Source organism: Lissotriton helveticus, chromosome 9 (assembly GCF_964261635.1).
Source record: "Lissotriton helveticus chromosome 9, aLisHel1.1, whole genome shotgun sequence".
Classification (NCBI taxonomy): Eukaryota; Metazoa; Chordata; class Amphibia; order Caudata; family Salamandridae; genus Lissotriton; species Lissotriton helveticus.
Window position 1 is genome coordinate 17,997,379 of NC_136070.1, and position 13,261 is coordinate 18,010,639.

General features: G+C 49.2%; 1 protein-coding gene across 4 annotated transcripts in view; it reads left to right on the forward strand.

Annotated features, from left to right (window-relative positions):
- The window catches only part of RALGAPA1 (Ral GTPase activating protein catalytic subunit alpha 1), a 575,362-nt gene that overhangs the window by 175,714 nt on the left and 386,387 nt on the right, over window positions 1-13,261 (forward strand). For all 4 annotated transcript variants that reach the window (XM_078659361.1, XM_078659359.1, XM_078659360.1 and 1 more), the window contains exons 8-13: window positions 2,303-2,441; window positions 2,579-2,787; window positions 5,056-5,286; window positions 6,048-6,242; window positions 9,167-9,307; window positions 9,661-9,809. In XM_078659361.1, coding sequence (XP_078515487.1) covers window positions 2,303-2,441; window positions 2,579-2,787; window positions 5,056-5,286; window positions 6,048-6,242; window positions 9,167-9,307; window positions 9,661-9,809 — 1,064 coding nt within the window. The remainder of the gene's footprint in view (window positions 1-2,302; window positions 2,442-2,578; window positions 2,788-5,055; window positions 5,287-6,047; window positions 6,243-9,166; window positions 9,308-9,660; window positions 9,810-13,261) is intronic.

Here is a 13,261-nt window from a genome sequence, read left to right on the forward strand (position 1 = left end):
AAAACACAATCTGCCTCCTACGTAAGACCTTCCAATGGATCCCCCTCGAACACAGAAAGACTGTCACTCATGCCCTAGTCACCAGCAAACTCGACGACGGCAACGAACTCTATGCCGGAATAAACAAAAACCTCACCCACAAGCTACAGAACATCCAGAACGCCGCTGCAAGACTAGTTCTCGACCTGCCAAGACACTGCAATATCTCCCAGCACCTGCCCACACTCCACTGGCACCCATCGAAGCTAGAGTCACCTTCAAGATGCTCACCCAAGCCCACAAGGCCCTCCACAACACCGGACCAGCATACCTGAATAGCCGACTCAAATTCCACGCACCCCAGAGGACCCTACGATCAGCCCAGCTCTCCTACCCCATGGTCCCCCGCACCAGAAAGACCAGATCAGGAGGCCGCTCCTTCTCCTTCCTCGCGGCCCGAGCCTGGAACGCCCTTCCGCTCCACCTCAGACAGACCACATCGCTCCCCATCTTCGCAAGAAACCTCAAAACCTGGCTCTTTGCCAGACCCCCCATCCCCTCCCCTTGATGGACTGGAGCCTGGTAATCACACCCCCAGCGCCTTGAGACCCTTACGGGTGAGGAGTCGTGCCTAACAAACACCTGATTGATTGATCTGTGTAACATGTACCTTTCTGCAAAATGTGGTGTAATTGTGTCCAGCGGTTCAAGCTGTAAGTTTGACAACTCGTTCGTATGGGAATAAACATTACGAACGCACCCTTTTTTTGCAACCTTATGTCTCAGTACCCACTGCGCGGTTACCCCAAAACTTTCCATGACATACACAACCTATGATTACACTTTTTTGCGAACATATCATGAAGGTTGACCAAGTGATGCCCTAGTTATAGGCATGTCATGCTTTTCCTGTGGAAAATAGGATTAGCTGCGCGGCCTGGCCAATATGTTGTTAGGGGGACAGGGGAGGGGAGAGGGGCGGGGAGTCCATCTCCACCCAAAAGTGGCAAAAGCTTAGGGTATCCGTACCCTGCCCCCTAATACTACTTTTTAAAACAAATTCAGTCCTGTAATGGCGGCCTTGATATTTTTCTCTTGGATGCCACCAGCCAGCAATCCGATCTCTTTGCTCCACTCTACCAAAATGGCAGGCAGGAGAGAAAGCTCCCTCGGCTAAAAAAATTGAATTCTCAGTACCGTGGAACGTCTGCTGGCCAGCCGTCCAGATATACCTAATTTTGAACCCTTCATGACTGCACAGAGCACCTCTTTGAATGCTCATTTCTTTAAAACGTCTGAACTTATTTACACCAAATAACACTTCTGAGTAAAGTTCTAACTTTCTGGCAAATTTCATGTAATTTTATTCAGCAGTTTTTTTCTGTATCAAAGAGCAAAGTTTCCTTTGGGAATTGACACAGGAAATCAACATTGAATGGCCTCCAGTTTTTCTTGTCCCCTGGTTGAGGGCTCACCTTGAATCTTTTCTTAAAGAAGTTGAAGGAAATGAACGTTATTTGGAAAGTTTTGTGTTGATTCTTCAAATGGAGCAAAGTTATTGGCAAAACAAAAATGCTCTTCACAACTGCACAGTTGAGATTGCTATTGTGTAATAAGATACCTTCTAGAGCTCATCGATGTTTTCTTTTTTTGTCTAGCATTCTCTAATTTTCTTAGTAAAATACTTTCCTTCTCGCTAGGAGCCGTGTACCCAGATACAGATGGTGATTTTTCACTACCCTGTTATATCATATAACATAAAGCAAACATGATCCCTTCTCCATCATTTAGATTTGGGCCCAGCGTTGCCCACAGCGAGAGTTGTCCAGAATGGATAGAGGGTATTGTGCTGACTCGAGAGGTTTGGTGCAATCTTGTTCTACCATCGGGTAACTCATCCTCTGTTCTCTTTGCTGTGCTTTTTCTTTGAATAGTTGTTTCTCACTTTACTGTGACTTACTCCTACGTTTCCTGGAGTAAGACACTTTGTGGACCATGCCCGGTAATGTACTCTTTGACTGTTCGCCAATAGATGCCTCTCTTGTTTGATACAAGTTGAAAACAATACTATAGAGAGGAAAAATCAGCAAACACAAATTTAATTATGTTTTTATTAATGTTTTTTGGGAAAGGCCATTCATTTCTAGAACTTCATTTTGTTTAATAGATGTTGTTGAACTCTCCCAGATCCTTTAAGAGCAGGCATTGTACACTCATTACTTATCCACTATTTGAAAATATTTCCGATATGAATCCACATTTAGTAAGAGGTTTTGCTCTCAAATAGAGGCAATTAAACCTGTAACTTTACTCTCTGTTTCAGGTGAGGAGCTTGGAATGGAGGAACAAGGATAAGCAGGAGAGCGGCTTTTCATTCCTTTTCTCACAGTTCAAGAAATATTACTTGCCTTATATTTTCCCCAACATCTGCAAAGAGACCAGTTTATACAACCCTGTGCTTGGTAAGCGTCCTCTGCCGTTTCAAACTTCTAAAACCTGTTTGTACCTGTGCTTTGTATGTGTACTCCACCACGTTACCCTTGTATAACGGTTCAATAAGCATCATCTACATTTGTAAGCCTATGCTTGTTTCCTGCAGATATTCCTCAGATGAGACCGAAGCCCCATTACATGATGATCAAGAAGGACGCGGAGACCAACGAGGCTGTGTACTGTACCAAAGAGCCGTTCCTGAGCAGCCGCGTTCTCTTCATCCGATGGCTCGCGTCCTTCTGGCTGGAGCCCAAGCCACAGACTGGCACCCACATCCCGGGTACCGAGGGAGAGAATGTGCCAAAGAATATCCAGGTATGCCCTGGGGCAGGAGTGAGTGGGGCAGAGGCCACCGTGTCCATGCATGCCTTGAACCCGATTCAATATAGGTGAACATGTGCAGAACTGCAATCACTGTGACACTGCAAATCCAAACAAACCTGGTTAAGGACAACCTTCAAGACCGACCGCTAGATTTAGAGGCACCATTGCTCATGGATGCACAGACTGTCACTCAGAAGTAGACACGTGTATCTTTTTCGCTCTCTCCACCCCCCTGGACGAGATGCACAGGCAGAATTCTGTTCACTTAAACTGTATTCTTGTATTTTATTTGTTTATTTTGTTTAGTCGAAGCTCATGTGGAACTGTAGGAAGCTGGCTCTGTGTATCCTATACCAAAATGAGGTATAGTGTGCACGGAGTCCAGTGGAACCCCAAAGGTAGGCAGAGGTAAATCTAGATAGTGCCTCACTCTCTATGTGTGGTAGTGCGGGCGACCAGCAAGGCTTTATCAGAGGAAAGTGTTAAGCATTTGTTGTACACACTCAATCAGCAAGTGATGTCCAAAGACTGAACTTAACTCTTTAGGTGCTGCCGTCGGCCAACGATCGTCACGGGCACTACCTCCCCAGTGCTGCGTGCGACCGTTGGATTTCCAGTTCAGCACTGGATAATGTACAGCGCAGCACTGGGGAGGTATGTTTACGAGCTCCTAAGGTGTTAATACCAATTTGTTTGTATACAATTATTTTTTAGTTGTATTTATTTCCTAGAACCAAGCAAGCCTGACAGAGGTAAGTACATATGTTAATTTTCAAGGCAGCTTGAACAATAGGAGCAAGCTGGAGGAAAATGACGTTGTTATCGGTTTGTAAATACTTTCAGTACAGTGGAAATTACTGTTCGATTACTTTGAATTACTTAGCAGATTACTTTCTGGATTATTTTTTCTGCTCCGTGTGATACACTTAGATATCACACTGGGACATTTCCTAAAGAAAGGTAAGTAAGCAATTTTTAGTTCTTTGCAGTTTTCCAAAGTTCAATACAAAACCAATTCTACTCTTAGAAATTTTTTCAAGGGAAAACAGTCAGTGGATTCCTATGGAGAGAAATGTAGTTATCGGTTAACAGGTAAGTACTTTGTGGTTGGAGTTGGTATTCTGGGGTTAGGAACCAGGGTTCCCCCAGGGTCAAGGATGCAATCGCAAAATACCCTGAGCGGTACGAGGGCGGCGGGTGCAGAGTGCCGAGGCCCAATGTTATCTAATTGAGGATTGGGGGCCTCTTGTTGGTGGCTGCTCACGAGCAGGCCACACGTTTGCGGGAGCAAATCTACTGGGGTTTAGCTCAGGGCAAAGGGGGATCCGTTTTAGCACCCAAAGTACACCTGCAGCTGCTAAGGGGCGGCTGGGTGCAGGGCGCTGGTATGGTCGGGTGCCCTGTTCATTTCAATGGGGATTCTCCGACTACAACAAAGACTGCTGGCTCTGGAACGGAGATTTTCTGGAGGTGACCACCAGTTGGAGAGGTAAGTTGGGATGCTGGGCCACCGTCGGTTGGGCCACCGTCGGTTGAGCCTTCTCTTCTTAGCTTTAGCACAACTTCTTCCGTCCTTCTTCTTCTTAGTTGGTTCTTGTCTGCGGATGCAAGGTTCAGGGGTGTCCCTAAATACTAGATTTAGGGGCGTTACAGGTAGGTAAAGGTTGGGAACAATGCGTCCCTTCCTTGGTGGTGGGTGCACCCAGCCCCCCCATCTATTATGCCACCCTCCAGTGGGAGGAGGCATATGCCTCACTCTGGTTGGCTGGGTCCCCCATCTGCAAGATGGCAGGGACATAAAGTTGTGCTCCACCTCGCCACCCCCTCCTTAGGGGTGGGGTTGGCAAAGATGGGCACACCTCCCTTCATCACTTGGTTTTCCCGCTGATTCTCCCGCCCAAAGTGGGGGTCAGAAGCGGTGGGGACAAGTTGCTGGAAGCAGCAAAAGGCCTGGGGAAGCCCACAAAAGCGGCTTCCTCTAGTTTAGAGACGATATCCTGTAGATTGCATGTCCTGCTTTACACTAAGGAATGCAGGCCATGAGCGAAACATTTCCCTTGGGGTGCAAAGTCTGCATTCAGTTCCTTGTATGGTTAACCAAGAGTCATTGTCCTCTGTGATGCATAGTTGATTCGGATGAACTGGTGTTAGGCTTAGTAAGGTGTTTCTTCCCATTTGATGAAGTCTCATGGTCATTGTTTATAGATGCCGTCTTGAAATCCTTCATTCTCTAACTTGCCTTTTGCTTCTTTCCTCCAGAGGGCAGCTGCAAACCTAGCGGCACGTGAGGACAGTAAAAATGAGAGCAGTGAGCGAGCTGCTGAGCCGGAGCAGTCTCACTCGAACACCAGCACACTGACGGAGCGAGAGCCGAGTGTGTCCAGCCTCTGCAGCATCGATGAAGAGCACATCACGGACTATGAGATCGTGCGCAGGGTGCTCTCCTCCAAGCGGAGCAGTGTCAACTTTGTCATCGAGATCTTCCGGCAGGTTCGTTTCAGGAGCTGCTTACAGGGCTGCAAACTGGGGAAGGCTGTTAAGGGCATCTGTCCAATACAGGTCCATCCTACAGTTTCCTAAACACATTGACCAATCACTTTGGCCTCCTCTCATTTGCCTCTTGGTTTGTCTTCCGGTTGCCAAGTTGCATCAACTGTCCACTTCAGTCAAATCAGCTTCCTAGTCATAAATGTATATGGTGTGTCCAGGGGAACGGTTTATTCTTTTGTCCATCAGCGTGCGCCATCTCCTCATCCAGTGAGCTGGGAGGCTATTCATCCAGTAGCTTGGTCTGTCCCCTCTGGTCACAAATCCAGGCATGTAGATTGTCCTTTTCTTTAGTCATGTTGTATATGTCCTTTGCCAATTTTATGTGCTGTCCAACCTATTGTTTTCAGGGTTTGTATCGCTGTTCTCAGTCACTTTCCTGTCCCTCTCACAAAAGCACCAAATACAATCTCCTTGCTTGTTCCTCAGTCGAGTCTTTTGGTTTTCTGCCTTTTCCATTTGTATGGGCTGGTTACCACAGCTGTTGCAATAGCTGTCCCTCTGTGCAGCTGCTTGAATGGTATCCACTTTGTGCCGCAGCACAGCACGTGTCTCTGTTCAGTCACATGACTGCCACCCTATCCAGTCAGCCCATCTGTGATCTCTTCCTGCAGTGATTGAAGGGTAAGGAGCCGTCAGTGCTCAGATATTGAACAGCGTTGGGGCATTGGTGAAATGCTTGTTGTGTTCTTCTCCTATTGCAGGCATTCCTGCTGCCCATCTGTGAGGCAGCTACCATGCGCAAGGTTCTGAAGGTATATGAGCAGTGGATTAAGCAGAAGGACAAACCTTTGTTCATGCGTGAGAATGAGGAGCTGGGGCCTGTGGTGGACCTCGGACACACTGGAGTGGAGACCCAGGGAAAGCTTGAGGCTTCTGGCGATAAGGAGAGAGAGGAGGTAAGGGACCTTTGTGGTGTGCAAGTTTGGCCCTGCATGTGAGTGAAGGATTATGTGCCCGTGGATGTGCGTAGTGTGTGAACATAAGATGCAAGGGAGCTGGCAGTGTTCAGGGATAGGCACTCCCTGCATGTGAGTGAATGATTATGTGCCCTTGGATGAGCATAGCATGTGAACACAAGATGCAAGGGAGCTGGCAGTGTTCAGGGATAGGCACACACTGCATGCGAGTGAAGGATTATGTGCCCTTGGATGTGCATAGCGTGTGAACACAGGATGTGAGGGAGCTGGCAGTGTTCAGGGATAGGCACTCCCTGCATGTGAGTGAAGGATTATGTGCCCGTGGATGTGCGTAGCGTGTGAACACAGGATGCGCGGGAGCTGGCAGTGTTCAGGGATAGGCGCACTCTGCATGTGAGTGAAGGATTATGTGCCCTTGGATGTGCATAGCGTGTGAACACAGGATGCGCGGGAGCTGGCAGTGTTCAGGGATAGGCACACACTGCATGTGAGTGAAGGATTATGTGCCCTTGGATGTGCATAGCGTGTGAACACAGGGTGCGCGGGAGCTGGCAGTGTTCAGGGATAGGCACACTCTGCATGTGAGTGGAGGATTATGTGCCCGTGGATGTGCGTAGCGTGTGAACACAGGATGTGAGGGAGCTGGCAGTGTTCAGGGATAGGCACACTGCATGCGAGTGAAGGATTATGTGCCCTTGGATGTGCGTAGCGTGTGAACACAGGATGCAATGGAGCTGGCAGTGTTCAGGGATAGGCACTCCCTGCATGTGAGTGGAGGATTATGTGCCCTTGGATGTGCATAGCGTGTGAACACAGGATGTGAGGGAGCTGGCAGTGTTCAGGGATAGGCACTCTGCATGCGATTGAAGGATTATGTGCCCTTGGATGTGCATAGCGTGTGAACACAGGATGCAATGGAGCTGGCAGTGTTCAGGGATAGGCACTCTCTGCATGTGAGTGAAGGATTATGTGCCCTTGGATGTGCGTAGCGTGTGAACACAGGATGTGAGGGAGCTGGCAGTGTTCAGGGATAGGCACTCTGCATGTGAGTGAAGGATTATGTGCCCTTGGATGTGCGTAGCGTGTGAACACAGGATGTGAGGGAGCTGGCAGTGTTCAGGGATAGGCACTCTGCATGTGAGTGAAGGATTATGTGCCCTTGAATGTGCGTAGCGTGTGAACACAGGATGCAATGGAGCTGGCAGTGTTCAGGGATAGGCACTCTGCATGCGAGTGAAGGATTATGTGCCCTTGGATGTGCATAGCGTGTGAACACAGGATGCAATGGAGCTGGCAGTGTTCAGGGATAGGCACTCTCTGCATGTGAGTGAAGGATTATGTGCCCTTGGATGTGCGTAGCGTGTGAACACAGGATGTGAGGGAGCTGGCAGTGTTCAGGGATAGGCACACACTGCATGTGAGTGAAGAATTATGTGCCCTTGGATGTGCATAGCGTGTGTACACAGGATGTGAGGGAGCTGGCAGTGTTCAGGGATAGGCACTCTGCATGTGAGTGAAGGATTATGGGCCCTTGGATGTGCGTAGCGTGTGAACACAGGATGCGAGGGAACTGCAGTGTTCAGGGATAGGCACTCTGCATGTGAGTGAAGGATTATGTGCCCTTGGATGTGCATAGCGTGTGAACACAGGATGCGCGGGAGCTGGCAGTGTTCAGGGATAGGCACTCCCTGCCTGTGAGTGAAGGATTATGTGCCCTTGGATGTGCATAGCGTGTGAACACAGGATGCAATGGAGCTGGCAGTGTTCAGGGATAGGCACTCTCTGCATGTGAGTGAAGGATTATGTGCCCGTGGATGTGCGTAGCGTGTGAACACAGGATGCGAGGGAGCTGGCAGTGTTCAGGGATAGGCACTCCCTGCCTGTGAGTGAAGGATTATGTGCCCTTGGATGTGCATAGCGTGTGAACACAGGATGCAATGGAGCTGGCAGTGTTCAGGGATAGGCACTCTCTGCATGTGAGTGAAGGATTATGTGCCCGTGGATGTGCGTAGCGTGTGAACACAGGATGCGAGGGAGCTGGCAGTGTTCAGGGATAGGCGCACTGCATGTGAGTGAAGGATTATGTGCCCTTGGATGTGCATAGCGTGTGAACACAGGATGCGCGGGAGCTGGCAGTGTTCAGGGATAGGCACACACTGCATGTGAGTGAAGGATTATGTGCCCTTGGATGTGCATAGCGTGTGAACACAGGATGTGAGGGAGCTGGCAGTGTTCAGGGATAGGCACTCTGCATGCGAGTGAAGGATTATGTGCCCTTGGATGTGCATAGCGTGTGAACACAGGATGTGAGGGAGCTGGCAGTGTTCAGGGATAGGCACTCTGCATGTGAGTGAAGGATTATGTGCCCTTGGATGTGCATAGCGTGTGAACACAGGATGTGAGGGAGCTGGCAGTGTTCAGGGATAGGCACTCTGCATGTGAGTGAAGGATTATGTGCCCTTGGATGTGCGTAGCGTGTGAGCACTATCTGTGAGAGGGTTGTGAGGGCACCGCCGGTGATGTGTGGGTGACAGCACTGTCTAGGATCTGTAGGGAAGGGTGACCCGGCGGTCAGTAAGCAGCGTTGTATGTGAGCTGGCGAGGAGGGTGCCGCTCGTATGCAGCCAGCACTGCAGCTGCCACCTGTGTCCAGCGAGTAGAACTGAATGTGAGCTGGAAGTGAGAACGCCTCTGGTGCTGTGTGAGACTAGCACGGCTAGTTATAGGGCGATGAGGCTGCCCTCGGTGAGGTGCAAGAAGCACCCTTGTATGACTGAGCACGCCTATGATGGTCTGCAGGAGGCAGAACTACAGATACATTTAGTGCACTTTATCAGCAGTGGTGTATCAGGCCATCGCCTTCAGGGGATCTGCATCAACCAAGGCCTTGGTGTCTTTTGCAGGAAAAAGCCCCTGTTCCTTCGAGTCACGTACGGAACCCCAGCTGGACCAGAAATTCTTCTTACCAGGACGCCATTGATAAAATGTCTGATGATGATCTAATCGAACGCAACATACGAGCAGGGGCCCAGGCCATATACCAGGTGAGCCATTCTGACTGGGTCTCCCAAAGATCAAGGTGTTACCAAAAGCACAAGTGTGGACAGTGGCACGGGCACCAGGATCTTATGGGGTCATTTGGGATGTCAGTATTAGCTGCAAGGTCCAAACCAGCAGAGCATTGAAATACTTGCCCAAGCCTCGAGGGTAGCCATGTGCAATACCTGGAACGTCCGAGAGTTCTACGATGCACAATAACTAGAGCCGGAGGAGTGCGCTCTGGGTTTGCAGGATAAGCATGAAAGCACAAGCATGTAATGCGGGTCTGTGCTAGCAGCTGTAGTCTCAAGTTCATTAGTTTGATTTTGATGACGCCTTTTTCTTACTGTGTCAATAGGTGTTCATCGTCAACGCTGCAAACGTTATCCTGTTGGAGCCAGTGAACGAGAACAGAAGCCTTCTGAATGAGCACACGGACATGTGCAAGCGTGTGCTGAACATCTATCGCTTCATGGTGGTGCAGGTGTCCATGGACAAGAAGACATGGTGGGTTCCAACCTATCTTGGCAGTCTTTCCAGCTCTAAAATTCCGACTGTGGATTCCGATCTAAATATGAGGCTGTAGATCCCACCTGTCACAGTTGTACTGTAGCCACATAATTTTATTTTTTTTAATACATTTTTATAATTAACTTTTTATAAGCAATACAGTATCTAATAAGATGACGCTAAATGCTGTCTGTTGTCCGGAGGGGCATGGCCAGCGCACAAGAAAGATGGCCTCCTAAAATGACAGCTCCGCGCAGACTACAAAACAACCCTGTAGCAGCCAAAAGATTAAAACTCGAATGACGATTTAAACTCTTCTACAATTTATTGATTTCTCCAGTGGCGAAGAGCGAGCGAAACCTCAGGACCGCTATCTCGAAATGGCGCTGATGTAACAGATGCTGCGGGAAACCGGAATTTTTTTGGGTCCCCCCCACACTTTTTGCCCCCATTAAAACTACTCGATGGTGGTTTTCAGCTCTGACAGTGCACTGAGGCCTGCTAGCCGGACCTCCGTTCCAGTGCTCTTTCCCCTATAACCAGGTTAAAGTCTAATTGTAACCAAATTGACAAGCACTTTAGAACCCCTATAAGTCCCTTGGAAATGGTACCCCTGATACCCAGGGCATGGGTACTAAAGAGGGTCCGTATGGGCTGCAGCATATCCCATGCCACCCTAAGGGACCAACACACAAATTGCACACAGACTGCCAGTGCAGACTGCGGGACATGGTGCAAACCATGAGTGAAAACACAACACGGCACACTCACTGTGTGAATGGAGAAAGTAATGAAATATTATGAAAGAAAACCTGGATTACAATGGATTACTTCACTTAAAAGGAAGTCTTCTGAATATTTATTGATTTTGCTGTGCGACTGGTGGATTGTGCGGGACGACACTCCATATGGCATGGTTCCGTACATTTGTGCTGCTGGTGCAGGGTACGAACCAAGTCTGCATACAAGCATTTTGCCTAAGAGCATTCCTTCACAAGTGGATTTTTTAGTGCAAAGGTGTGCATTCTATCACGTGCATGGACACTCACTGTGTGCCATGCCAAAGTCACCTCATGTAATATATGTAAGTCACCCCTAGAGCAGGCCTTATAGCCCCAAGGCAGGGTGCAATATATTACATGCAAGGGCATATCTGCAGGCGCAGATATGCCCCAGTAATGTCTAGTTCAATAACTAGATGGTACAAGTGGGCAAGGAAGTCATCTAAAGTATATATACTGGCAGCTCGTAGGGGGCGGGGTAGAAAAAATAAAGACCTGTGAATGCCGTGGCCTCTTCTCCGTCTTTTTCTCTCGGAACGGAAGCATCCAGGCTCCAAGGCTCTGCAAACCAATCACGATGTTGCCTTACAGCAGAGTCGTGATTGGTCTGAGCGCCATATTCTCCACCCAGGCTGTACAAGACAGCTGGTGGAGATCGTGCACAGTGCGCATACCGGTTTGGCCGGCCCAAGACGGCCATCCAAACCGCCATGCGTACTTATGGTGCAGCTATCACTGCTCCCTCTGCTGGCGTTATGCGAGCCCCGCCCCACCCCGCCCTAACATGGAGCTGAAAGGCAGACTACAAATAAAATTATAATAACCATCTGTTATCATTTTATTTTGACTTTGCTCTGCTCTTAGAGCAGTGGGGCGACACTCCCCCACCTTAGCGGAGGAGCCGCCCCGGTGTACCGGGCAGTGGTCATTACGAGTTCCCCAGCTACATGATGGCTTCATTAAAACCTGCGGTGTTTGATGTCAAACACAGTGTCTTAATAAATCTGTACTGTTGCCAGCCCTATATTTATTATAACATTCACCCAAAGGGCACCTTAGAGGTGCCCCCTTAAAAACGTGCCACTATCTAGAGTGCTGGCTGACTGGTATGGTCCAGTCTGCCACCACAGAAATGTTGCTGACCCCCTGCAGGTGAAAGCCTGTGCTCTCTGATGCCAGAAGCAACGCCTGCTCCGGAGGATGGTGTTCACACCTCCTCCAGCAGGATGGTTTGTGATTTAGCATATCAAGACCAGGGGCCTCAACATCCCCCCTGCCCCCCTCCTCCCCACCTTTGATATACGACCCTGGCTTTCTTCAGACTTGGCAGATGCCACCCCCTGGTGCCCTGATGCCCAATTGGCACCAGGACAGGCGCAAAATTAGCTATGCAAGAAGGCGTCTCCACAACCAGGCGAGACACACACCTAGGGTGGACGGTTTGATGTTCTCCAGGGAAGGAGGATTCCACCATCTTGTTTTGGTGTAATTGGGACTCTGGGTCAGGGTTATGCCCACTGATCACAGGAAGTAAATACATCCTGCACTTGTAAAATGCAGCAAATCACCCATGGGGGTCTCAATGCGCTGAATTGTGGGCATGGGGAGATTAAGTGATTTGCCTAGAAATACAGGATTTCAAGCCAGCACAAAGACTCAAACCTAGTTCCCCCAGCTCCGAAGTCGGCAGCTCAGGCCGTTCCCCTATATGTGGTCATATAGGGGATGTAGTGACTCTAAGGGTAAGTAGCCCATTGGCTACTACCTTTTAGGCCCCTTTCTGCCCATACATTTAGTAAATAGGTGGACCCCTGACATCAGGTACTCCGATTCAGCTGACTCATAAAGTAGAAGGACAAAGAAGAGCTGAAGAAAGCCAGAACTGTGGACTAGCTGTGGATTTTGGCCCCAAAGCCTGCCCCGACCATTGCAAAGACCAGACTCGTCCTGCAGCCTTGGAGGGCTGCCAGCACTAGTCAACCAGCCTTGAAGTGAAGGAGCCACTTCCCGGCAGCCTGGAGGCACCAACCACACAGTATGGTTCACCAGTCTGCTGGCAACCGGGTCCACCTATGCAGCAGCAGCACAGGAGGTCTCCATGCTCCAGGAGGTCAGATCCGTCTCCCTACCAAGTGTGGAGATGCCAGGACCTGCCCTTCACCAATACCCGAGGTCCTGGAGCCCGTTGCAAGCACCAAGGCCATGTTTGTGTTCAGTTCGAACTCCACCAAAACCGAATTGCACATCAAGGGACTAAAAAAAGAGACCAGCTCCACACCATAAGTCGTCTTGCGGTTTTTCTTCTCCCTCTTCTGCCGGTGCACCGAGAATTGTGAGAGCCTCAAACTCTCTGTACCACCGGGCAAAACACCCATTTTAATTTTTTTACTTTACAGAGTTTTATATAGCGCAAACTTGACCCGAATCAGGTATCAAAGCGCTTTACATAGCACCAGTTGCATTACATGAGGACACATTCATTTTAGTTAGGCATATGGAGATTAAGTGATTTGCCCAGAATTACAGGACGTTCAGCGTCATTGCAGAGACTCGAAACCAGTTCCCCCAGATTCGAGGTCGACCCCCCCAGCCGTTAGGCCAACTCCTCTCCCCTATGCACTCAAGCCTCCCAGACTGAGTCCATTGAAACCGACAGTGTCTTTGGTC